The sequence below is a fragment of the Strongyloides ratti genome, scaffold srae_chrx_scaffold0000008 (genome assembly GCF_001040885.1).
Source record: "Strongyloides ratti genome assembly S_ratti_ED321, scaffold srae_chrx_scaffold0000008".
Taxonomy (NCBI): Eukaryota; Metazoa; Nematoda; class Chromadorea; order Rhabditida; family Strongyloididae; genus Strongyloides; species Strongyloides ratti.
Genome location: NW_020171516.1, coordinates 169,974 through 193,944, shown reverse-complemented (window position 1 = coordinate 193,944; position 23,971 = coordinate 169,974). Strand labels below are relative to the sequence as shown.

Below are 23,971 nucleotides of genomic sequence, written 5' to 3'. Positions count from 1 at the left end.
GCCTCTCTGTATAAAATATTGCCCAGCAATATTTATAAAAGTTTGTAGCTTAAATTTATCTAACGATATAATGCTTAGATAGAATACACCAATATTATAATATTAATATTATGTTTTCGTTTCAAGATAAATGTGTTTAAACATCATACCTCGTCATAATTAGGAAAAAGATGATGATTAAAGCTTTATATTTATAAAATGGTATATTAAAAAATAATTAATAGCAAAATAATGAAACTTGAAACATCAATGAAACTAAAATTTAAGAAATTAAAAATTAAATTATGTATTAAACAATTAACAAAGATATTAATTATATATTTAGTAACATATAAAATTTAATATTTTAAATGATATCATTTAATGAAAGAAAAAGAAAAAAATTTTTAATAGGATTACTCTAAAAATGTATTAAATTAAAAAATTGTTTTGACATAATTTTTGTTTATTTTTTCTTTTTTTTTTATTTAATGTTAACAATAAGAAAAATTAGAACTTGTTGTCAAAACGTTTACACTTTAAAATTTTTCATTTAATATTATTAATTAAATATATAATTTTCAAATAGTTTTTATTTTGTATTATTTTTACATTGTAATTTATTTTTTTAAACATTTACTATACATTTTTGAATGTTCTTTGTAATTATTTAAATGAGTAAAACTTTTTTTTTATATATTATCGTACTACAAAATATAGTAGTTTTAGTTACCAATAATATAAACGTGAAAAATTAGCCTTATTAATTGCTTAATTAACATTCCCTAAGGGTAACGATATTTTAATTATCTGTTCAATAAACCGGATCTAGCTATATAATCTTATTGACTTTTAATAAAATTAGGTAATCTCTTAAATTTCTTAGAATTAATAATATTATATAGATAGACAACCTTCTTATAAGTAAAAAATTTAAACATTTTTAATTAACTTAATTAATTAACATTGTAATATTATGTAACAATGGTAAGCTACGAAAATTTATTTTATTAATATTTTTTTTTTAGAATTATTATTATAATAATGAGGAAATATTATTTTTTAAATTTTTCTATTCATGTGTATATTATAAAATTAATTACCGGAATTTAATTTAATTTTTTTTTTACATTTCTTCAACTAGTGATTCTTGATGTTAAATACATTAAATATTTAATTTACCCTTTGCCCGAAATAAAGTTCAAAAAATTTTCACTTATCAACTTAGATTAAAAAATTAAATTCATTAAGTAATTTTTATTTATCAAAGTTTATTAGTACTTTTTATATCATATATTATAAGTACATAGTAAAATTTTATTATTGTCATTTGCTGTTTTTTAAAATTATTTTAAATAGTTTGTTTTATTAGTAGATTATCACTAATAATTAGAAGGTATATTTCTAATTGTTTATAATAATAAAAAATATATTTTTTAGTTGTTTGAAATAATTAATTATTATTTTTCTAGTATAAATTATTCATGTTCGTATAATATATAGTTTTTTGATCATTTTCGTTACATTTTCAATATCATTATATAAATTAATACTTAGTTGTAAGTTTTCTCAACGTTGTAACAACGTCATCAACCTATTATCATGATTGATATTTCTTCTTAAATAGTATTGTTGCTGGAGTAACACCTATGGCCGTGTCTATTTGACATTTTATTGTTCTAAACAAATCAACTACCGCCCCCTTCCTTATCATCCGGCAATTAATAGCAATGGCTTTGCGCAAGAAAAAATCTTTATTAAATTTTATAAATTACCGATAAATGTTGTATCATCTATGTATAATTATTATTTACAACATTTTTACTTCCTCTATTAGATAATATGAATTTATAAACCATTTAAATTTTTCTAATTATATATATATATGTATATAAATGTTTAATCTTCTTAAAATATAAAAATTAAAAAAAAAAATCATAAATTATATTTAATTAATTTATAGATACTACAATATTATTAATAATGTATTATAATATTATATTTTTAAATATTCTTATTTTGTATTTTACAACATACGGAAGATGTGCACCAACACCACCTTCCGCAACAGAATGTAAATCTTGCCATGGAGGATGTTACTCAGATGGAAAAAAAATTCATAAGTAAGTTAATTACCTTTATTTTCTTTCAAATGTCATTTAAATTTTTTTTAGTCAATCAGAAAGAACATTAAAAGAAAATACTACTGATTTTAAAAAGAATAATAGAACAATTAGTCGCAATAAAAGAGAATCAACAATTGAAAGAAGAGCATGTGTTAGTTTATTTCATGTTGAATTATTTGTAATTCCTTTATCAATAGCAATGATTCCTATTGCTTTATGTAGTTTATTATTTTGTGCCTGTTATTGTGGACCAAAAGAAACTAGAGGTATTATTATTGTTTTTAATAAAAAAAAATAATTTTTTATTTTTAAGGTAAAATGCCAGAAAAAATGTGGGGAATCAAATTATCAAATGTTAAAAAAGATTTAAACAAAAGATCTTCAATTTCAGATTCTATTGCAGATTCAATTTATGAGTATCAAGAAAATTATTGTCGTAGAGTTGATAGTAAAAAAACTCGTTTTAATACAAGTGTTGTAGTAATAGAAACAAGAAGGATAAGTGAAGCCGAAATTTCACTACCACCCTTGTCTCCAAAACACATAACATCAGACGATGATAGTTTTGTCGGAAAAGTGTTTAATAAAGATTATGAAAAGACTACTACTGATAATTGTATGAATATAAAGAAAAGTGTAAAAAAAATCACAAGATTTTCAAACAATATTGAAATATTAGGATGTAATGAAGGTGACAAAAATGAGAGCACTAAAGTTGAAAATTGCAATGTTTAATTCTTTTTTTTAATATATTATACAATAACAGGTATATAACTAGTTTGATCTCAAAATCATGCTCAAAAATCTGGGTTATATAAATACAATTTATAAATTAAAGTGTACTTAACCATTGGAAAAATAGCAAATTAATATTTTAATTATGTAAAAATAATTTTTTTTTCTTTATTTTAACCAATTAAATTAATAAAAAATTTATTAAAATATAATTTTGATATCATGAAAGTAACATTCATAATATGATTAAATAATGCATTATATGTTTATTAAATAAATTAATAAAATAACATATAAAAAAATTTTTTTTTTTTTCAAAATAATAGAAATAAAATTTTTAAATATCAAGAATTAAAAGTTTTTTTTTATTTTAAAATAAAACATTATGTAATAAATTTTTATTTTAAATAAAATTAATTTAATATAACTTTGAAAGATGATAGTATTTTTTGTTTTATTGGTAAAAGGTCGTACATGTTTTATTTTAGTTATAATTTAAACATTTTAATTCAAGCATAAATCAATTTTGACTTAATAGAAAGTAATTTGATTTATCATATTAAAATGACTTTTAAAAACACTGTAAAATTAATGATTATTGGACTTATCATTTCAACATGTTCTATTTTTCAAGTAAGTCTTTTTTTTTTATTACTAATATTTTAATTTTGATAGATGGGCTATAGTAATGCATATGTCAATACAGCCATGAATGAATTTAAACAATTTTTAAATGAAAGTTTAGACAAACAAGATATTAAAATGTCTCTTAATAATTATTATTGGTTATGGTCAGGAATATTAAATGTTTGGTTTATTGGTTTTACCTTAGGAACATGTATATCGATACCTATTTCAGATATTTTTGGAAGAAAAAAAAGTTTAATATTTGGTAATTTTTTAACATCAATTTCCGTTGTATTTATGGGTGTATCCATATATTTAAAGTTAATTATACTCCTTATCATTGGTAGAATTTTATCAGCTTTAGCAGCAGGAATTGGAATGTCATCATTAATATTATTTTTACAAGAAATTGCTCCAGTAAATCTACGTGGTAGACTATCTTTTTATTCAGAACTTTCATTTGTTCTAACAAATGCAATTGGGGCATTTGCTGGTATGCCATTTATTTTTGGAAGTAATTTATTCATATTAATTACTTTAGCATTTATTCCTTCAACAATAGTAATACTTTTCTTACTTTTTCTCCATGAAACACCAAGTTTTTTATATTCAATAAAGAAAGATGAAGATAAAGCATTACTTTCTATTTCATTTTATCATGGAACAATTGACAAAACAGAACAGTTACAATTTCTTGAAAGCAATTCATCAAAAGAAAGTCAAAAATTATCCTTTAATCATTTTAAAGAACTTTTTACAATAGATCATTTAAGAAAAGGATTAATACTTGGATTATTTTCATTACAAATAACATGTTCAATATGGCCTATAATATATTATTCAACAGATTTTTTAATAAGAAGTAATGTAAGTGAAGAATTAGCAAAATTATTTTCTACAATAATGTTAGGTGTTAGTGTTGTCGCAACATTTTGTGGTCAGTATGCTGTTGAAAAATTTTCAAGAAAAATGTTATTTATTATAATATCAGGAATTAATATTTTAGCTTTATTTTTATTTTGGATGTTTGATCAAATTCGTATTTATTCAGATATTGATTATTTTAAATATGGTTGTGTTTTTGCCATATTTTTGCATGGAATATCGTATTCATTTGCAACAGGTCCTATAGCTTGGTTTATTGAAGCAGAATTAATACCAATATCACATAGATTATTAGCTCAAACATTTTGCTTATCTGCCAATCATTTAGCAGCTTTAGTATTAACATTTATAACTTTGCCATTATACAATTTAATTGGATCTCATACAATTTTTGTTTTGTTTGTTCTTCCTGCCTCTGGAGTATTAATATGGATTTATAAATATTTACCAGAAACAAAAAATAAGTCAATAAGTGAAGTTATTGAGATGTTAAAAATATAATTGCCATATTTATAAACAAAAAAAAAATACATTATACGTGTAAATGCGATTGTAAAACTAAATGTTTTGTTGAGTTGACTTTATATAAATATTGTTTTTTTTTTCTAATATAAATAACATTTTCTATAAACCACAATCAGAACACTTATTATAACAAATTTACATTAATCTCATTAGAAATTATTCAATGTCAGTTCAAATAATATTAATATTGAAAAAATAAAAAAATTATTAGAACAAAAAAAATTTGAATGTCATTAACTCTTTTGTTTTATAATAAATTATAATTAAATAGTGATGTTTTAGTGGTTATTAAAAAAAATAAGCATTTATAAAAATTTAATTTTAAATTATACCTTTGCACATATATACTAATTTAACAATTCTTTGTAAAATGATATTTAAAAGTTTTATAGAATTGTATATTGTCATTTATTTCTAACAATAATAATTAAATACATTATAAAATAGAAGATTACAACTGCGTATGTAACCCAAATAATTAAAAAAATTTTATATTATAAATTGTTTAGTAAAAAATGTAATATACTAATATTAAAAATTTTTAGTACATATTATTTATCAATTTCTTGATAATTTTAAATTTGATCAAAATTTTAGAAATGATAAATTAATTAGAAATTTACTATATTCATACATTAATTATTACAAAAATAAAGATCAGTTTTTATTTATAAATTTCACTCTTTATATAAAATAAATTTTATAAAAATAATAAAAAAACTAAAGTAGAGACAATAAAAAAACAATAAGTTGATGATTTAATTTTTGTAAAAATTTTATAATTTTTATTTGATTTTATCCAATTATTTTTAGAAAAAAAGTTTTCTTAAAAATATTTATTGTTACAAATAAAAATGTTTTTATGGATATCTTTTTATGGATGATATAAAAAAAATATGGAAGACTATTAATATCACTAATTTTTAAATTTGTCGACAAATAAAAATTTTCCATAAAAAGACATTTGTCATCTTTTATCAAATGTACATTGTTTTTAGAATGACCCTATTTTTGTAAAATTTTTAACTATGATAAAATTTGTAAATGTACAGAAAATATTACAAAAGTTGTTAATTTTAAAATTAGGAGTAATTGTTTTATTTATTTATTTATAATAATATTTAAATTTTTATTATTTATTTAATTTAAATAAATAAATTATTTATATAAAGGTTAAATTTATTATTTTTATTTCTAATGTAATTTTAAATATAAATTTTATTTGTTTTAATGGAAGAATATTTATGGCAAAATAATTAGATTTATTTATTTTTAAAATTTTTGATGCATTTAAAGCGTCATTTTTCTTTTAATAAATTAAACGTTTTGTATAAAAAAAATTGACACATTTTTATGATAGATAAAATATATTAAAAACCAGTCTTTGTTGTATATTATATGAAATATTTAATTATAAAGCTTATTTATTACAATATTGCTTTGGAGAAATTAAATGTATGCAACATTTTTAATGATTACTATAAAATTATTGTTTAAATAATGTAAGGACCCATTTTAATTATTTTTTTTTGATGCGTTAAGTCTTGGGCATTCACCTTTGTTGGCAGATTGACGAACAATGACTTCTTCTGTAACTGTTTTACAATCATAAGCTTGTCCAATCATTTGCATAAAATCAATAAATAATTTTGTGATATTAAGTTCATATCCATATTCAGATGCTCTATAATCTTGTGGAAATGTATGATGAAAATTATGACCACCTTCACCAATAGCTAAGACATCTGTCCAAACTGATTCTACTGGTGAAATTGAAGCATCATATGGTTTGTAACCAAAGGTATGTGCAGCAGAATTAATGAGCCATGTTGCATGTAATGTAAAAACATATCTAAAAACTCCAGCTGTATAAAATGCATAAAAAGCTGATTCACCCCATCCAGCAACAGCTACCCATGTTGGGAAAACAAAACAACTAAATATGACTAATGGGAAATAATATTTTCTTTGGAATGCACAGACTGGATCATTAAAAAGATCAGTAAGATCTAATTTAGTACCCATTTCTTTAACTTTTGGATGTTTTTTTTCTAATAACCATCCCATATGTGAGAAGAAGAATCCTCTGTTAATATTATGTGGATCAGCATCAGTATCAGTCCATTTGTGATGACATCTATGATCACGAGACCATTCAATAATATCATTCTAAAAAAAATAATTATTAATAATAAATTTATAAATATAAATATTTACTTGAATTGCCATTGAGTTAAAAAACATTAAACATATTCTAAGAGGAAGTTTAGCTTTATAACATCTATGTGACCAAAGTCTATGAGCTCCAGCAGTAATACCTAATCCAGAAAGTATCCAACATGTAAATGTCCAAATAACTGTATACCATTTAACACAAAATAGTAAATGATATGCACCTAATAAAGCTGCAGCATGTAATAATCCAAATAAAAAAACATTTCTCCATACAATTCGAGATTTAAATGTTTTTAATTTAGCTTCTTCATTTAATTTTTGTACCTCTTCAACATCTGCTGACAGATATTGTTCTTTAATTATTTTATTAACTTCAACAGTTTTAGTAATTGTTGTCATATTTAATAATTAATAATAAAAACCTATAAATATAAAAAATTATTTACTAGAAATATAATATATTAAAATATTTTTTTTTTAAAGTTAATAATTATTTAAAAATTAAATAATATTATAATTTGAATTTTATTTAAAAAATAGTTTATTATATATATATATATATTTAAACTTTTATTGAGGTAATTATAGTAGGAGGAGATACTTTTAACTCTATTTAAATTTTCCGTACTACTATTTTGTTGCAATGCCCATTTTATGGTGGTATGATTAGAACATGGCGTGATCATAGTACAAAACTTTACTTAACGTAAAAATCAATTATATATAACCTGAGAATGTAACAGAAGATCGACTTTAGCTACAAAAACATTATTTAGGGTCAAACAACCTGCTACAACTACAACTTTATTCAAAAGTATGATATGAAAAAAGTGATAAAGATATATTGTATTATTAATGAACATACAAACATTACTATAACAAGACTATCATAACAATATGATGCTCGACTACACTTTTTTTACATTTTAAATCGTTAAAAATATATAGTTATGTACAATAAAATTTATCTTGAATATAATATTTTTTTCACTTATATAATAATTTAAATATTAATAAATAAAAAAAATCTTCTTATTTTATGAATCATAAATTAAATTATTTGCAAAATTGATCAAATGATGATCTATAATTTTTGTAGTGTATAACATTTTGTTTATGAAGTTAAGATATATTTATTAAGTACTACACTTTATTCTAAAATAATTTTAAATATTTTTTTTTATGTAATTTTTTAAAATAAATTTAAAACTTTTATTTATAAGAAAATTTAATAATTTTTAAAATAATTATTTTTCTTTTTACTCATAAATTTTATTTTATAGAGAAGTATTAAGTAATTTGATTTTACCTTTTATTAATTTTATTTATTTTAAAAACATTAAATTTCTTTTATTTGTTACAACTTTCAATGAATTATTGATAGGAATTTTAAAAATTTTATGTAAATAATATATTTATACTTTAATAATTATTTATATTTTAACTTGTTTTTTTTAAAGATTAAATAATAGTTGACTTAGTTATGTTTTTAACTCTTTTTATTACTACCACATATTATATTACATCGAAGAGTAGATAATGTGATCAAACTAAAGTAAATTTACCATTCTTTGTAATTTTACAGGTAATCGCATAGAAATTGTCAAAATTACAAAAATAATATTTTTTTTATTGTTTAATTATTATATTTAGTAAAGTTTGTAAATACAGTAAAGTTTATGTATGAAAAATTAAATATAAATATCTTTGAAATTTTTTTTCATCAACTATATAAATAATAAAAATTTTATTATCAATACTATTTTAACATTATTATTTTTCTTGAAAAATCAACTTTTTTTAAACAATTTGTAAACTATGGAATGCAATAATATTTAATCATAATTTTTAGTTTAATTTTATAATTAGCACCTATTTATGTGAAAAATATTATCTATCATTTAAAATTCTTTATTTACATATAAATTAAAAATTTTAAGTTTGTTTATCAAGAAAATTTTTAATAAGTTATTTGAAATGATTCTATATTTAGAAACAAAATAATTTTATAAAACAAGGTAAACAATCGACCTGTATTATTTTTCAGTTAATTAAAAAAGTTTACGAAAATTTAATCAAAATTGGAGATTAATATGAGATGAAAAAATTTTTAATATCATTTTAATATATGATATTGAAAAAAAAAATATTAACAAATTTTTTGTGAAAAATAAAGTGTATCTGTAGCGGAAGTGGTGATTTATTGCAAAATCAAAAAAAAAATATTATATGATTAATTTTATTAAATTTTTTATGATATGTTTTGTTGATATGGAAAAATTTCAGTTAAAATATTTGTGATGATTATATAATTTTTTTATTACATAATAAATAATCATCTGACAATAGAAGATTAATAAAATTAATTGCAACATTTTGTTACAGTAATAATAATAAATAATGTTATTAATTTTGATTAAATAATATTATATCAAATAAACTGATAAAGCTTATTAAATTTTTTATTAAATTATCCATATTTTAAGAAATATAAATTAACTCAATATTTTTTTAAATAAGAAATAAGTATTTGCCATCAATACAAATAATCAATAAATTTATATGTATATATATCAATTATATTGTACTAAATTCTTTTAAAACTATATCTTTAAAATAAATTTTTTATTTATAAGATGAAAATATTTTTATAAACGGAATATACTAATTTCCGTTATTCATCATAAAACTTGATTAAAAATTTACTAGCACCATTTTGAGAAAAAAAATTTGCAATTTCGTTTATATTACTTTCTTAGGTATTTCTTCTTAAAATTTTGTTTTTTTTTTTGTTGTAGTAATTTATTATAATTTTATTAAATTAATTAGTTGTATTAAATAATATAGTTATTTTAACCAGTTAAAAATAAAGATACTACTTGAAAACAGTTTTAATGATGGAATAAGAAAAATATGAAAAATAATAAAGTATATGACATTTTTCATTTTAACTTTAATATTTTCAATAATATAAAAGTTAATTATAAGGCACAACAATATAGTTTGTTAAATTTTAATAATAATAAATATTTTAAGGTTAGTTGTGTTAAAAAGAATATATTTTTAAGTATAAAGTTGTAATTCAAAGTTTACTAATGCTTTTAAAATGAAGCATAATAAACTTGTACAAACTTTAATGAGGCTTTTTTTTTATATTTATTATGCAAAAAAAACAGAAATATTTTTAAAAAAAATATATGTATATTTTTAAAAACTCGTGATGTTATAGACATAGTATAAAATGTTTTTGTTTTTCTAAGTTAATTATTTTCTGGGCAATCTATTTTCAAACGTCTTGATAAAATATCTTTTAAATATTCTTTTTTTTTCACAAATTTATAGTAAAATTTAATTAAATATTGTTTTTGCTTTTTAAAAATTTAATCATATTTTAAGTTATTATATTTTTCATTTAATTGTCATGCGACGAATTTTTTTGAACAAAAGTGAATAGTGTTCCCTTTTATTATTTAACGCCTATTACTATAATGTTGTAAAATTTAAGATATATGCAAGTTGATTTTCAGTTTTACTTACATATTTTTTTTCTAGACGTGTTATGCAATCTAAAGTATTTCACATAACATTACGTAATAAACAAAATATATTTATTTATAAGAATTTAATTCAAAATCGTTTATATTGCAATACTATAGGTAAAGAAATACCAAATCAAAAGTTTAATAATCAAATTGAATGTTCAAACTTGTTAATTAAGCATGATTTGAATGTAAAATGTAATAATAAACCATTCAATAATTTACAATTCAATTTATCAAATGATATCATATCTAATTCATTGTCAAAATGGAAAAATATACTAATATGTATAAGTATATTATTAGGAAGTGTTACAATTAAGAGGTACAACTTTTATTTCATGTAAATATTATTTTTAATTGACATGTTTTAGTCTGTTTAACCGTAATTATATAAACCTTCCATTTAAAACTGCTTATTCACTAGAGCAAGAAGTGGTAGATGAAATGAAAGGTATATTTTTTTTTCTTTATTAACAAAATTATTTATTATGATTAAAATTTTATTTTAAATAAATATATTTATAATTTTTAGAAGACGATTCAATAAATAATGAACCAGTTAGAAAAAAGAAAAAAATTGGTTTTAGAGAAAGAAGAATAATTGAGTATGAAAATAGATTAAGAGCATATTCAACACCAGAAAAAATATTTCGTTATTTTGCAACATTAAAAGTTAGTATTTCATTTTATTATATAATAATTAATATTTTTTATTAAAAAAAAAATTTTAGATTGCCGGTGATGATAGTCAAGTTTCAATGACACCATTAGCCTCCCGTTTTTCAGATATCTATATGACTCCGGAAGATTTTGTTAGATCAATAACTCCTGGTGTTATGCAGCCAAAAAATTTAGGCCTTGATAAATATCAAATTTACCATGCGGATGTAAGTCAAATAAAAATATATTATATATCAATTAATTATAGAAATATAAACATGAATTTTCTGATAAGAAAAGTATATTTTATAAATTAGGTGAACATGGTTTAATTAACTATCATGATTATTTATTTCTATTAACACTTATTTCAACACCACCACAAGATTTTCTTTTGGCATTTAAAATATTTGATCTTAATGGGGATGGTGAGTTGGATGAAGAAGAATTTTTTGAAGTTCAAGAACTTGTTTTGTCACAAACTATGGTTGGTCAAGGTATTCAAAGAAGTGGTAGTATAGCTCATAATGCAAAAAAACGAGTTAATTCAGCATTAACTTTATATTTTTTTGGAAAAGATGGAAAAGGAAAATTATCAATTGAAAAATTTTTAAAATTTCAAGCTCAATTACATAGAGATATATTAAAAATTGAATTTGAGAGACGTGATCCAGAAAGTTATAAAGAAGATAAAGGTGTAATTTCTGAAATAAGTTTTTCAGAACTTTTACTTATTCATGCATGTCTTAGTGAAAAAAGAAAAAAAAGAATGTTAAAAAGAGTTAGAAAAGCATATAAAAATAAACCTGATAAAGTAGGTGTCTCATGGGATGAAGTAGTATCATTTTTTCATTTTTTATATTATATTGATGAAGTTGATTTATCTCTTGAATATTATAAATTAGCTGGAGCATCATTAAATAAAAAAATGATTAAAAAAGTAGCTAAGAAAGTAGCAAATGTTGATTTGACAGATAATGTTGTTGATATTATAATAACATTATTTGATGAAGATAATGTAAGTCTGTAAAAAAATTTTATTTTTAACTATCTAAAATAAAATTACAACATCTAATATTTTTTTTTTATTTATAGGATGGTTGTCTATCACATAAAGAGTTTATCTCTGTAATGAAAGAAAGAATAAAAAGAGGATTGGAATCACCGAGAGATACAGGTTTATTTCGTCTTTTTGACGCATTATATACTTGCCTTAAACAACAATGGGATTTTGTTCAATTTTAGTCATTTTCCCAATGTCATTATTAATTAATTATTAGTTAATACTTAAATTATTTATTATATTATTTAAATTAATATAATATTTTAAATATTTTATCTTTTTAAAAATGGGTTTATAACCTTTAATTATTTATTTTTAACAATTATTGTCATTGCTTTTTATTTAACAATTGCTAGTAGTTTATCAAATATCGTTTTATTTATAAAATTTATAACTAATGTTATATACATTAATTATACATATAATAGTAATATATTATATAAAAAAATTTATCATAAATTATTATTTTTGTAAATTTTATTTTCAGATAAATGCTTTAATTCAAATGTTTTCACAAAAAAAAATTTTTACAGTTGGTAAAATATCAATTAAAAAATGTTGTTTATTTTCTACTCAAACTATTCCAATTAAAACACCACAAAAAAATAGTCAAATAAATATGCGTTTTGAAAAAGGTTTACCTATTGTTACAGTTCCTTTACCTTCACGCAAAGAATTATGCCAATTTATATTACGACCAATTAGTGATAATGTAGGAACACTTTGTAATTCATTGTCTTCAGAAGATAAAGGTATAGATTTTGTTGCCGCATACAGCATAGATGGTACGAGAATCGCAAATTCAACAAGTATAGAACATTTATTATTATTTGATCAATTTAATCTTCGTATTAATGATTTTGTTTATACAGTTGTAATACCAAATAATGAAAATATAAAAAATGGTTATTCATTAAAGACAAGTGAAAAAGTTAAAACATTAGATGATATGAAACTTTTAATAGCATCACTTCATGCTTCATTAAATTTGGAAGATTTTAAAATTTTAAGAGAAAAACAGTTACTTAAACAACTAGAAGATGTAACAATTCAATTAAAACCGTTAGAAATAATTAAAAAGTATATTGAAGAAGAATGTGATAAACATAGTGAACGGGTTATATGGGGTGGATTTATGCTTTTAGGATTACAAACAGGTATTTTTGCTAGACTTACATGGTGGGAATATTCCTGGGATATTATGGAGCCAGTTACTTATTTTGCAACCTTTTCAACAGTTTTAGGATCATGTGCATATTATCTTACCACACGTCAGGTTAGTGATTAAAATAAAAGATCAATTAATGATTTTATAATTTAGCCTTTCGAATATGATACTCTACATGGAAGAATTTTTTATAAAAAATTTCACAAATTAGCAAAAAAATATAATTTTGATTATAATAAATATAATTTTTTAAAAGAACTTGAAAAAAAGATAAATTATGATTTGGAAAGATTAAGAGATCCTTTAAACCAACAGTTACCATTTCAGCGTCTTAATATTAATAATAATGTATTTGATAAATTTAAAAAATAAATTTTATTAATATCATTTATATTATTTTATAAATTTTTAATTATATTAAAAAATATATAAATATTTTTAACTTTTTTTTTTATAAAATCACAAATAATAATAACAAAAATTAAATCACAATTATTTTATTTGCCTTTTGCGTCGATGATATAACAAAAAAGTATATTAATATAATTTCTAAGAGCAAATAAATTTTAGCACTAACACAAATTACAATATACATGACTATTGAAAGATTAATATTAATAAAATTATATTATTTCTTTTCATGTTAAAAAAAATTTCATTTGTGGAATATTTTGAATTTAAATATTATAATCGAATGTAAAAATTGTTTTATATTTTTTATGTAACTTGTAATTTTTTACAATTAACTATTTCCCATTTGAGCTTTGTTGGTCTAAAAAACATTAAAATTATGTTGAAGAAAAACTTACTTGAACGATTCCAATAATCATACCAAAAAGTCCAATAGCAGAAGCAAAAATTTCAATAATAAGAATTTTTACAAAAAGAGCAGGATTAGCAGCATCAGCAAGTGCGGCACCTGATCCAACAATACCAACAGCAATGCCACATACAAGATTTGAGAAACCAACAGTCAAACCACCTCCAAAAATAAGATATCCAGCAAGAAGATTTTTTGCATAAACTTCATGTGTTGCAATTTTTGGATCAAATGGATGAAGTTTACCAACAAAAACAAAAGCCATAATGATTCCAAAAATAGCTACAGCTTCACAAAAAATAATGGAAACTAAATTTTTAGTACGTATTCTTGGTGTTTTTACACCACCACCAAGTATGGAAGATCCTGTTGTAAATATACCCCTATAAAAAAATAATTGATTATATTAATCAATAAAAAATAAAATTAACCATCCTGCTCCAATGACTGAAAGTGATAATGATGACCCAATACCTAAACCTGCCCACATATGTGGTGATGTTGATTCAAGGAACCATGCAAAATCAAATCTGGATCCTTGTCCAGTAAGCATGTAAAAAAGGCCTATAATTTAATTTAATATAATAAAATTAAAAATTTTTTTTAATTTATAAATTAAAATAATACTTACCTGTAGCAAGAATAAGAAATGTTGTTATGCCTGAAAGAACACCAGCAGTTGCTGCAATTGCTCCAGCCATTCTAAAATATACTTTAAAAAATTATTTAAACAATAATATGTAATACAAATATAAAAAAGTATTGTAAATATAATTTTATATATAATTACAATACCTTATCATTATGTTAAATATTTATTCAATATAAATTGGTTTACAATAACTTCATACGTTAAATTTAATATATTCTTGGTCGTAAAGTTTTTAATACTAGTACATTACCCTTGACTATTCGATGGTTTTCGCTCTTTTAATGTTGGTCCTGTTTACACACTTTTATACATTTTCTCCATATATAACACAATATATTTGGAGTAATGTCTAACATTTTAAACTGATTGTGAATAACATTTAAAAAAAAATTAAAGTGGTAGTTACATAAAATATTGCAATAAATTTCTACGAATAAAAAAATATTTATTTTAAAAAAAACAATTATTGGTTTAAAGTTATTATAAAATAAAAAACACTAACAATGACGCAGCATTAAATGGAATAGAGTCACCATAAATTATATTTATACTTTTTTATAAGTACACTTTTTAAATAAAATAAAATAATAATTTGATAAACTTTTTTTTTAGCTATTGTTAAAATATTTTTTTACCATGCTAAAATAACTTATTTTTTAAAATAGCAAAAAAGATTAACAGAAAAATATACTTATATGCCATAGTTACAAATATTGTGTTTGTATTATGATGTATTGTTTTGTATATTCTATATAAATGTTTTATCTTATTTTAAAATTGATTGAAAATATTTAAAAAATAAAACATAAAATAGATATTAATATTGTTATTATCTACAACCTATAATATTATTATTATTATTGCTCCGGATACAATATTAATCTAAATTTTTATATACAATTATATAAAATTTTTTAATTTAAGAATTTCAAAAAAAAAAGAAAGTTTGCTGTAAGGTATTTTGTTAAAATTTTACCACAGTTTGAATGTCGAGAAAACGTTATGATATAATAGATGATGTGAGTGTTTTTTACTTTTTTTTTTTATTATATTATAAAGTATATTATATAAATAATTTTAAAACATTTAAAGCTATTCTTTTTTTATATATATATATCGCTATATTTTTATATTTTAAAAGCTTTTTGACTTTTATTTCTAATTAATTTTATTTTTTCAATCTAAATTTTATTTATCTTAGAAGGAAGACGAAAGTACACATTTATTATTAGGTGATATTGAAACATATTTAGATGCTGATAATAACAAAAAAATGGATAATAACGAATTGACAACATCAAGAAATATAGATTCTTTTTTTATAAGTGAAGATGGTAGAGATATATTTAATAGCGGTGACCAAAATACCCAAAATAAAAACGGAGTAATGACTAATGGTACAGAAAATACAAATAATCCTGTTAAAAGAAATGTAGCAAATAGTGGATCAGTTTTATATAATGTTACAAATAATATTGATGATGATGAAAGTGCAGTCGAGGCAGTACCACCAATATTTACAAAATACGGAGATTTTCATACAATTGATTGGCAAAAAGATTTAGCTAGAGATCGTCTCAGACATAAATTATTAATTAATAAAAAAAGGGAATTTCCCTTAGGGGTAATAAAAAATTTATGGGACGCTGGAAGTGGATGGTTATGTGTATTAATGGTTGGATTAGCTGCTGGTGCTACAGCTGGAATAATTGATATTGGTGCAAGATGGATGAATGATTTAAAAGAAGGTATATGTGCTGATAGATTTTGGTTAGATCGTGAACATTGTTGTTGGTCATCAAATGACAGTCTTTTTAAGGATTCAGATTGTAGTGCATGGACAACATGGCCTGAAATGATGCATAATTATGAAAAAAATTTTCTTTATTATATTTTTGACTTTTTTTTTTATGTTTCGTGGGCAGTTTTGTTAGCTGGGTTAACAGTTTGTCTTGTAAAAGTTTTTGCTCCATATGCTTGTGGTTCTGGTATACCAGAAATTAAATGTATATTATCAGGATTTGTTATTCGTGGTTACCTAGGAAAATGGACATTTATTATAAAATCAGTTGGTTTAATATTAGCTTCAGCAGCAGGTTTATCATTGGGTAAAGAGGGACCAATGGTTCATTTAGCATGTTGTATTGGAAATATTTTTAGTTATTTGTTTCCAAAATACGGATTGAATGAAGCTAAGAAAAGAGAAATTTTAAGTGCATCTGCAGCGGCTGGTGTTTCTGTTGCTTTTGGTGCTCCTATTGGTGGTGTTCTTTTTAGTTTAGAAGAAGCATCATATTACTTTCCACTTAAAACAATGTGGAGATCTTTCTTTTGTGCATTAATCGCTGGTATTATTCTTAGAATTGTTAATCCTTTTGGTAGTGACCAGACATCATTATTCCATGTTGACTATTCAATGAAATGGAACTTTTTTGAATTAATACCATTTGCAAGTTTAGGTATTTTTGGTGGAGTACTTGGGAGTTTGTTTATTTGGGCTAATATTAAAGTATGTGCTATGAGAAAAACAAATTCAAGACTTGGTAGAAATCCAATAAATGAAGTACTAATTATTAGTGCACTAACAGCTTCTATTTCTTATTTTAACCCATACACAAAAAAAAGTGCTTCATCATTAATTAAACAACTTTTCGATAGATGTGGACCTGAAGATTATATGCAAGATTTGTGTGATTATAATAATCAAACATTTAGTACTGATAAAATCGATGATAATTATCATACTGGAGATTTTGGTTCAGGTCTTCAAACAGCTTTTTGGCAATTAATTTTTGCATTAATAGCAAAACTATTGTTTACAATTTTTACTTTTGGTGTTAAAGTTCCATCAGGTTTATTTGTTCCATCAATGGCTATGGGAGCAATTGCTGGAAGATTACTTGGAATATCTATGGAATCAATAGCATCAAAACTTCAAAAATATAATGGTCCAAATAGTTTTTTTTCTTGTCAAATAGGTAAAGATTGTGTTATGCCCGGTTTATATGCAATGGTTGGAGCTGCATCTGTTTTAGGTGGTGTAACAAGAATGACAGTTTCATTAGTTGTAATAATGTTTGAATTAACTGGAAGTTTAGAATTTGTTGTCCCAACTATGATTGCTGTTATGTTTGCCAAATGGGTTGGTGATGCAATATATCGTACTGGTATATATGATGCACATATTGAATTAAATGGTTATCCTTTCTTAGATAACAAAGGTGAATATCCTTATTCAACAATAGCTTCACAAGTAATGAAACCAGGTTCTGAAATGAATTCATTAAGAGTAATTCCTCAAGATACTATGACAGTTGGTGATATAGAAAATTTATTAAGAGAAACTGATTTTAATGGTTTTCCTGTTGTTGTCAATGAAGAAAATTTGTATCTTGTTGGTTTTGTAACACGAAGAGATTTACAAGTAGCACTTCATGAAGCTAGAAAAAGTATGCCATATATCGTAACAAATTCAATTGTCATTTTTTCAAATGCAAATATAGAATTTGAACAAAACAGTGGAGAGCCGGCTTTATTTAAGCTTCGCAAAATTATGGATCTTGTATGTTTATAAAAATTTTTTAATTTATTAATATTATTACGTTACAGGCTCCAATGACTGTTACTAGTTCTACCCCAATGGAAACTGTAATTGACATGTTTCGCAAACTTGGATTACGTCAAGTTCTTGTAACTAGAAATGGAAAAATATTGGGTATTATTACTAAAAAGGATATTTTGCATTTTATGAAATTGAAAACTGCATAAATACAGTCATAAATGTTAAGTATCACATATTAACTTATCATTATTTGTAGTAAATTTGTTAACAAAGACAAATAAATATACCATTTGAATTTCTATTATGTTGATTTCCTAATTGTATAAATATATCAACTTGTCATCTGGACATATAATAATAAACAGACATGTAAAATCAACTTTTTAAGTAATTAAAGTTGTTTAGTTTATAAAGATGAATCTAAAAAATAGTTGTATGATAAGACAAGACAATCGAAAACAATCTTCGGTTACATGATATGACAAAGGCTAAACAAAAAAATAAGTTTTAACATGTAGTCTTTTTTTTCCATTCTTCAAAATTTTTGTTATTTTATTATACTTAAATCCAGACATATAATAACATAATGTTGATTTGTATTGAAATTATATCATTTGGATGGTAGTTAATCAAAGAGAAACAACTGCTATAATCGCCCTTTGTATAGATCTTAATTTCAATTCACATATAAAAAGAACTTAAACAAACAAGTTCTAAAGTATTATTGAAAATTTGAGACCTATTCATTATTTTAATTGTAAGAAGCGAGATTAAAATTGCACCACTTATCAAAACACAATAAAAAAATTATAATCCACACCTATTTTCGGTGAAATACCCCCACATTACCCAATGAAAATTAATAATAGTCATCTCATATTATATGGAGGACTTTCCAATGAAACATTAAAAACAGGAAAAACCTGGGTTTGTTTATTTTTTCAAATATTTTTTAGATTCAGTATATCTTTTGTACCTCCTTTTTAATTTTCTCAAGGAAATATATAAGACGATTGTTAGTTTATCGTTAGCATAATTATAATCTTCTTATTTTATCATGTTTTCATTAAAATCATTCAAAATTTTGGTAATTATATTCTTATATATTTTGTCAATAGTTCAAGTAAGATTTATTAGTAAAAATTTATATATAAAAATTTAATTTTAGGCTTCTGAAAATCGTAGTAAGCGTCAATGTAGTTGTATGCAACAACAACAACCAACTTGTTCATGTTCTCAAGCAACTCAAAATGGCTATACGTCAAATGTTCAAGTTTCATGTGGTTGCCAAACACAACCTGCAACAACGACACCTCAAAGTTCTTGTAATTGTAATACTCAAAATATTATTATTAATCCAATACAACAATGTATGAATAATTGTCAAAATACATGTCATGAAACATGTGTATCAAGTCCTTCTGTTTCAAATAAAAATGCTTGTGCTTCTGCATGTTCTAATACATGTCAAATTACATGTATTAAATTTTCTATTCCATTAGGAGGAGGATCAGGAACAAGAACAACTACCACAACAACTACCACAACAACACCATCACCTCAAAATAATTTATTTTTGATTTCTATTCAAAAAGTTTCATGTGAAAATAATTGCCAAAATACTTGTGGTACAAATAAACAATGTAATCAACAATGTTTAAGTGTATGTGCCTGTGAAACAAAATGTCAGACAGGATGTACTACAAATAATATAGCTACTGTAGATTCATGTATTCCAGCATGTCATAATGCATGTTTAAGTAGTCAAAATCAAAATCAAATTCAAGTACAAGTTTCAAATTGTCAATCATCTTGCCAAAATCAATGTTCTTCATCAAATAGTAATACATGCCAGTCTCAATGTAATAATCAATGTAAATGTCAAAGTGCTTGTATTAATAGTTGTACAAGTCAGGATAATTCTAATAAATATTGTCAATCTTCTTGTGAAAATACATGTAATGCTATTAATGCTTATGTTATTACACTTCCAAAAGCTACTACACAAGCACCAACAAACAATTGCCAATCTGGTTGCCAGAATCAATGTTATAATAAACAAAATCCTGCAACTTGTATCACTATTTGCTTACTACAATGTGAATCACAAGGTGGACAACATATAACAACAACAACAACTACTACTACTACACCCGCTCCAATTTCATATGAATGTACTTCTATTTGTATTAATACATGTATTCCATCATGCATTCAAAATACACAACCACAAGTTCAATCACAATGTGCTCCAAAATGTAATGATGTTTGTCAAGATCAATGTGGTCAAGAAAATGCTATTGCAGCTATAGTTATTGCTTGTATACAAACAGTAACTTCATCGTGCTCATGTCCACAAAATTATTTCCCATGTGCTGATAATACTCAATGCTGCAGACGCTGAGTAGCAAATAAATAAATATATATATATATATATATCTTTAAATTATGAAGAAATTTCTTTTATTTATGCTACAGAAATTCTCATATAATTTTAACAAATATTTGAATTTTGTGTAAAAAAATTAAATTGCAAATACATTATTTTTTTTATAAATATCAATAAAATAAATTTATATTTTTTTTCTCCAAAACTTTAATTATCTTGACTTAATATTGTTTTGAAATAATTGTATACTTAAACACTTAAGAATATATTTTTACTTTTATAACGCATGATGTAAAAAAAAATTTCTTAAGTATACCTTAAAAATATTTAAAACTGTCAACACCTAAACTGTTTGAAAAAAAAAAAAGTTTAAAAAAATGAAACTTGTTTGACTTGTTTTCTTAGTAAATATTTATATTAAAAATATTTTCAATATATTTTGTTAAAATTTATTTTTTCTTATTTTGAATAAATTTGTTTTTTCAACAATATTATCATAAGTTAAATAATTATTTACAATTAAATAAAATATTATTCAAATAAAATTTAAAAAACTTTCTTTTTTTTCAATCTTATAATATAAAAAATATATTTTTTTATAACAATTATATATTATATAAAAAAATAATATAAATTAAAAACTTATAACAGTTATAACTAAATACATAAAATATACTTTTTATATAACTTGAGGTTTTTTTTTAATAATTTATTAATAATCCACGATAAAAAGATAGAAAAAAATTTTTATAATGAATAAAAAAAGCTTAACCTGATAATAAATTAAGATTATTAATTGTTATATAATACAAACAGCTGATTTCAATGTAAAAACATAATGTTAATTGAATTTACTTTCACATCTTTTGATACAAAATAAATTCTTTTTTATTGGAAATATTCTAATGCAATTTTCTTTTAAATAATAAAGTTTATTTACAAACAGTATTAATTTTTTTATTTTCTTTTAGTAACAACAATTTTACATATTATCAAATAAATTTTTTTAAATGTTTGTTATTGTACTATTTATTTATAAAATATATCTTATTTTAAAGTAATACATAAAACAATACTATATAAAATTGTTTATTTTAAATTTCTTATTTTAAATATGTAATTAAATTTTTAATAAAGTGATATTTTAAATTAAAAATATTTCAAATTTTGCCAAATAAAGAAAATAATATTAATTTATTCTTTTAAAAAATTATTTATTTATGTTTTTGATATGAAAGTAAATAACTTTACTTAAATACTTCGACTGTTTTAAAGATATTTTAATTATTTATAAATAAAAAATATTACATTTATGATATCAAATAAATTTTTTTAATAAATTATAAATTAATATTAAAGATATAATTTAAAATTCATCATTATACATATTTGTAAGGATAAAATTAAATAAATTATTTAAACAATTGATGATTACCAAAATTTTAATAATTTTTGACATTTATATTATGACTTAATTATTAGACAAGAAAAATTTTCAAAACAAAGATAGATAAATATCTACTATTTTCAATATGTTAAAGTTAAAAAAAAATTTCTATACACTATTATATCATTTGCAAATAAATTTTTATTTATTTTGATGATACAAAAGAATTTTAGTTTTATTTTTATACTTAGCTATAATTTGAAAAAAAGACAATAGACAGTTTTTAAATTTGATATAATAAAAAAAAAGATAAAAACAACTTTAGGTTCAAGTAATTTAAGATATTCTTTTTTTTCTAAATAATAAAAATTAAATCATTTTATCAATTAAAAAATTTCTTTTTTATTTATTTGGAAAATACAAAATTTATAAAAGATTTATCTTTATAAAAGACTTTTTTTTTTGATAAAATGTTATACTTTTTATTCAAAATTACTTCATTAAACAGTAAAAAAAGAAAATATTTTCTACCTGTATAATAAATTAAGGCAAAAATTATTAAATAAATAATTAATGTAAAAAAATGTTAAATTAAATTAAAAAAGTTATAGAAATATTTTTGTTTTACACATTTTTTCATTTTTCGTATGTGAAATAAAATATCATAAACTTTTTTTTAAGTATTAAACAAATAATTCAAAATGCTATATTTTAACTTAGAAAAATAATAAAATAAAATAGTTTTTTTTATTAATTGTAAAAATACATACCAATAAATAAATAAAAAAGAAATTAATAAACTATTATTTACGTTTTATATACTTTGCTTTTATTTCTTGTCTCTTTTTTAATAAACTAATATTTTTTTGTCATTTTATTAAAAAATTGATCTTTTTTTTTTATTTATTATATAATTATAAATTATTTTCATATTTTATTTTCATTATTAATGACAGAATTTTCATATATATTAAATAGCGTAATATTTTATTACTTACGGTTATGATAAATTATACACTAAAATGAATTATTTATACTACGATATTTCTAATAATGTGTTTAATGTTCTATAAATATAATTGGAAAATAATTATTAACATGTTTTAACAAATAAAATAATAAAATAAATTTTATTCATCATTAAATATATTGTATATCTATGACATGCTAGATTTCTTTTCTATGTCCAAAATTTGTTTTTTCAGTAAATATAAAGGTTAATCTTTACATGATTAGAAATATCTAACGCTATAATAAAATTTTCAACGTCAATCTTAAAATTATAATACATGTTTATACTATATATTTCAAGCTTCCATCATTCTTAAATATCTTTTACGACATTTTTATGCATTTTTATTCGATGACAACATTCATTATTTTTTTTATCATTTTATTACCCAAAATATATCTTTTTTTAAAGCATTTATTTAAGTTAAAAATAAATGAATAAAATTATATAAAAATGTTAAAAAAAAAAACTTTTTTTTTTCATAGTTAAAGTATTCAAATATATTATTAATATTTTGTGAATATTTAAAAATATATTTTATACGTTTAATGATCTATATTACATATATGACATATTTTATGAATACAATAATATTAAAAAATTTTTATTAAGCAAAAATATTGATTTCTTAATAATTTTTTATATAAAAATTTTTAATTAAAAT

General features: G+C 21.4%; 9 protein-coding genes across 9 annotated transcripts; 7 read left to right on the top strand and 2 right to left on the bottom strand.

Annotated features, from left to right (window-relative positions):
* Nucleotides 1-1,962: 1,962 nt before the first annotated feature.
* On the top strand, nucleotides 1,963-2,840 carry SRAE_X000250300 (Hypothetical protein; the record flags this gene model as incomplete). Its single annotated transcript, XM_024645788.1, has 3 exons — nucleotides 1,963-2,102; nucleotides 2,154-2,371; nucleotides 2,419-2,840. The coding sequence occupies 3 exons, from the start codon at nucleotides 1,963-1,965 to the stop codon at nucleotides 2,838-2,840; spliced, it is 780 nt and encodes a 259-aa protein (XP_024500036.1).
* A 591-nt stretch (nucleotides 2,841-3,431) lies between these two features.
* Nucleotides 3,432-3,814, top strand: SRAE_X000250200 (General substrate transporter family and Major facilitator superfamily domain, general substrate transporter-containing protein; the record flags this gene model as incomplete). Its single annotated transcript, XM_024645787.1, has 3 exons — nucleotides 3,432-3,473; nucleotides 3,516-3,732; nucleotides 3,789-3,814. The coding sequence occupies 3 exons, from the start codon at nucleotides 3,432-3,434 to the stop codon at nucleotides 3,812-3,814; spliced, it is 285 nt and encodes a 94-aa protein (XP_024500035.1).
* A 31-nt stretch (nucleotides 3,815-3,845) lies between these two features.
* On the top strand, nucleotides 3,846-4,853 carry SRAE_X000250100 (General substrate transporter family and Major facilitator superfamily domain, general substrate transporter-containing protein; the record flags this gene model as incomplete). The annotated part of the gene is made up of 4 exons (XM_024645786.1): nucleotides 3,846-3,960; nucleotides 4,009-4,334; nucleotides 4,378-4,408; nucleotides 4,474-4,853. 4 exons carry the CDS (start codon nucleotides 3,846-3,848, stop codon nucleotides 4,851-4,853), a joined length of 852 nt encoding a protein of 283 aa, XP_024500034.1.
* Nucleotides 4,854-6,392: 1,539 nt separating this feature from the next.
* On the bottom strand, nucleotides 6,393-7,451 carry SRAE_X000250000 (Fatty acid desaturase, type 1 domain and Fatty acid desaturase, type 1, core family-containing protein; the record flags this gene model as incomplete). Its single annotated transcript, XM_024645784.1, has 2 exons — nucleotides 6,393-7,046; nucleotides 7,095-7,451. The coding sequence occupies 2 exons, from the start codon at nucleotides 7,449-7,451 to the stop codon at nucleotides 6,393-6,395; spliced, it is 1,011 nt and encodes a 336-aa protein (XP_024500033.1).
* Nucleotides 7,452-10,540: 3,089 nt separating this feature from the next.
* On the top strand, nucleotides 10,541-12,499 carry SRAE_X000249900 (Calcium uptake protein 1, mitochondrial; the record flags this gene model as incomplete). The annotated part of the gene is given in 8 exon segments (XM_024645783.1): nucleotides 10,541-10,545; nucleotides 10,558-10,563; nucleotides 10,605-10,916; nucleotides 10,966-11,045; nucleotides 11,127-11,266; nucleotides 11,326-11,481; nucleotides 11,523-12,272; nucleotides 12,350-12,499. The coding sequence occupies 8 exon segments, from the start codon at nucleotides 10,541-10,543 to the stop codon at nucleotides 12,497-12,499; spliced, it is 1,599 nt and encodes a 532-aa protein (XP_024500032.1).
* A 215-nt stretch (nucleotides 12,500-12,714) lies between these two features.
* On the top strand, nucleotides 12,715-13,857 carry SRAE_X000249800 (Calcium uniporter protein, mitochondrial; the record flags this gene model as incomplete). The annotated part of the gene is made up of 3 exons (XM_024645782.1): nucleotides 12,715-12,744; nucleotides 12,805-13,593; nucleotides 13,639-13,857. 3 exons carry the CDS (start codon nucleotides 12,715-12,717, stop codon nucleotides 13,855-13,857), a joined length of 1,038 nt encoding a protein of 345 aa, XP_024500031.1.
* Nucleotides 13,858-14,227: 370 nt separating this feature from the next.
* SRAE_X000249700 (V-type proton ATPase 21 kDa proteolipid subunit) lies at nucleotides 14,228-15,108 on the bottom strand (the record flags this gene model as incomplete). Its single annotated transcript, XM_024645781.1, has 5 exons — nucleotides 14,228-14,257; nucleotides 14,295-14,688; nucleotides 14,737-14,869; nucleotides 14,937-15,007; nucleotides 15,101-15,108. The coding sequence occupies 5 exons, from the start codon at nucleotides 15,106-15,108 to the stop codon at nucleotides 14,228-14,230; spliced, it is 636 nt and encodes a 211-aa protein (XP_024500030.1).
* Nucleotides 15,109-15,943: 835 nt separating this feature from the next.
* SRAE_X000249600 (Chloride channel-c) lies at nucleotides 15,944-18,725 on the top strand (the record flags this gene model as incomplete). Its single annotated transcript, XM_024645780.1, has 3 exons — nucleotides 15,944-15,976; nucleotides 16,159-18,519; nucleotides 18,567-18,725. The coding sequence occupies 3 exons, from the start codon at nucleotides 15,944-15,946 to the stop codon at nucleotides 18,723-18,725; spliced, it is 2,553 nt and encodes an 850-aa protein (XP_024500029.1).
* An 851-nt stretch (nucleotides 18,726-19,576) lies between these two features.
* Nucleotides 19,577-20,923, top strand: SRAE_X000249500 (Hypothetical protein; the record flags this gene model as incomplete). The annotated part of the gene is made up of 2 exons (XM_024645779.1): nucleotides 19,577-19,642; nucleotides 19,688-20,923. 2 exons carry the CDS (start codon nucleotides 19,577-19,579, stop codon nucleotides 20,921-20,923), a joined length of 1,302 nt encoding a protein of 433 aa, XP_024500028.1.
* Nucleotides 20,924-23,971: the final 3,048 nt, after the last annotated feature.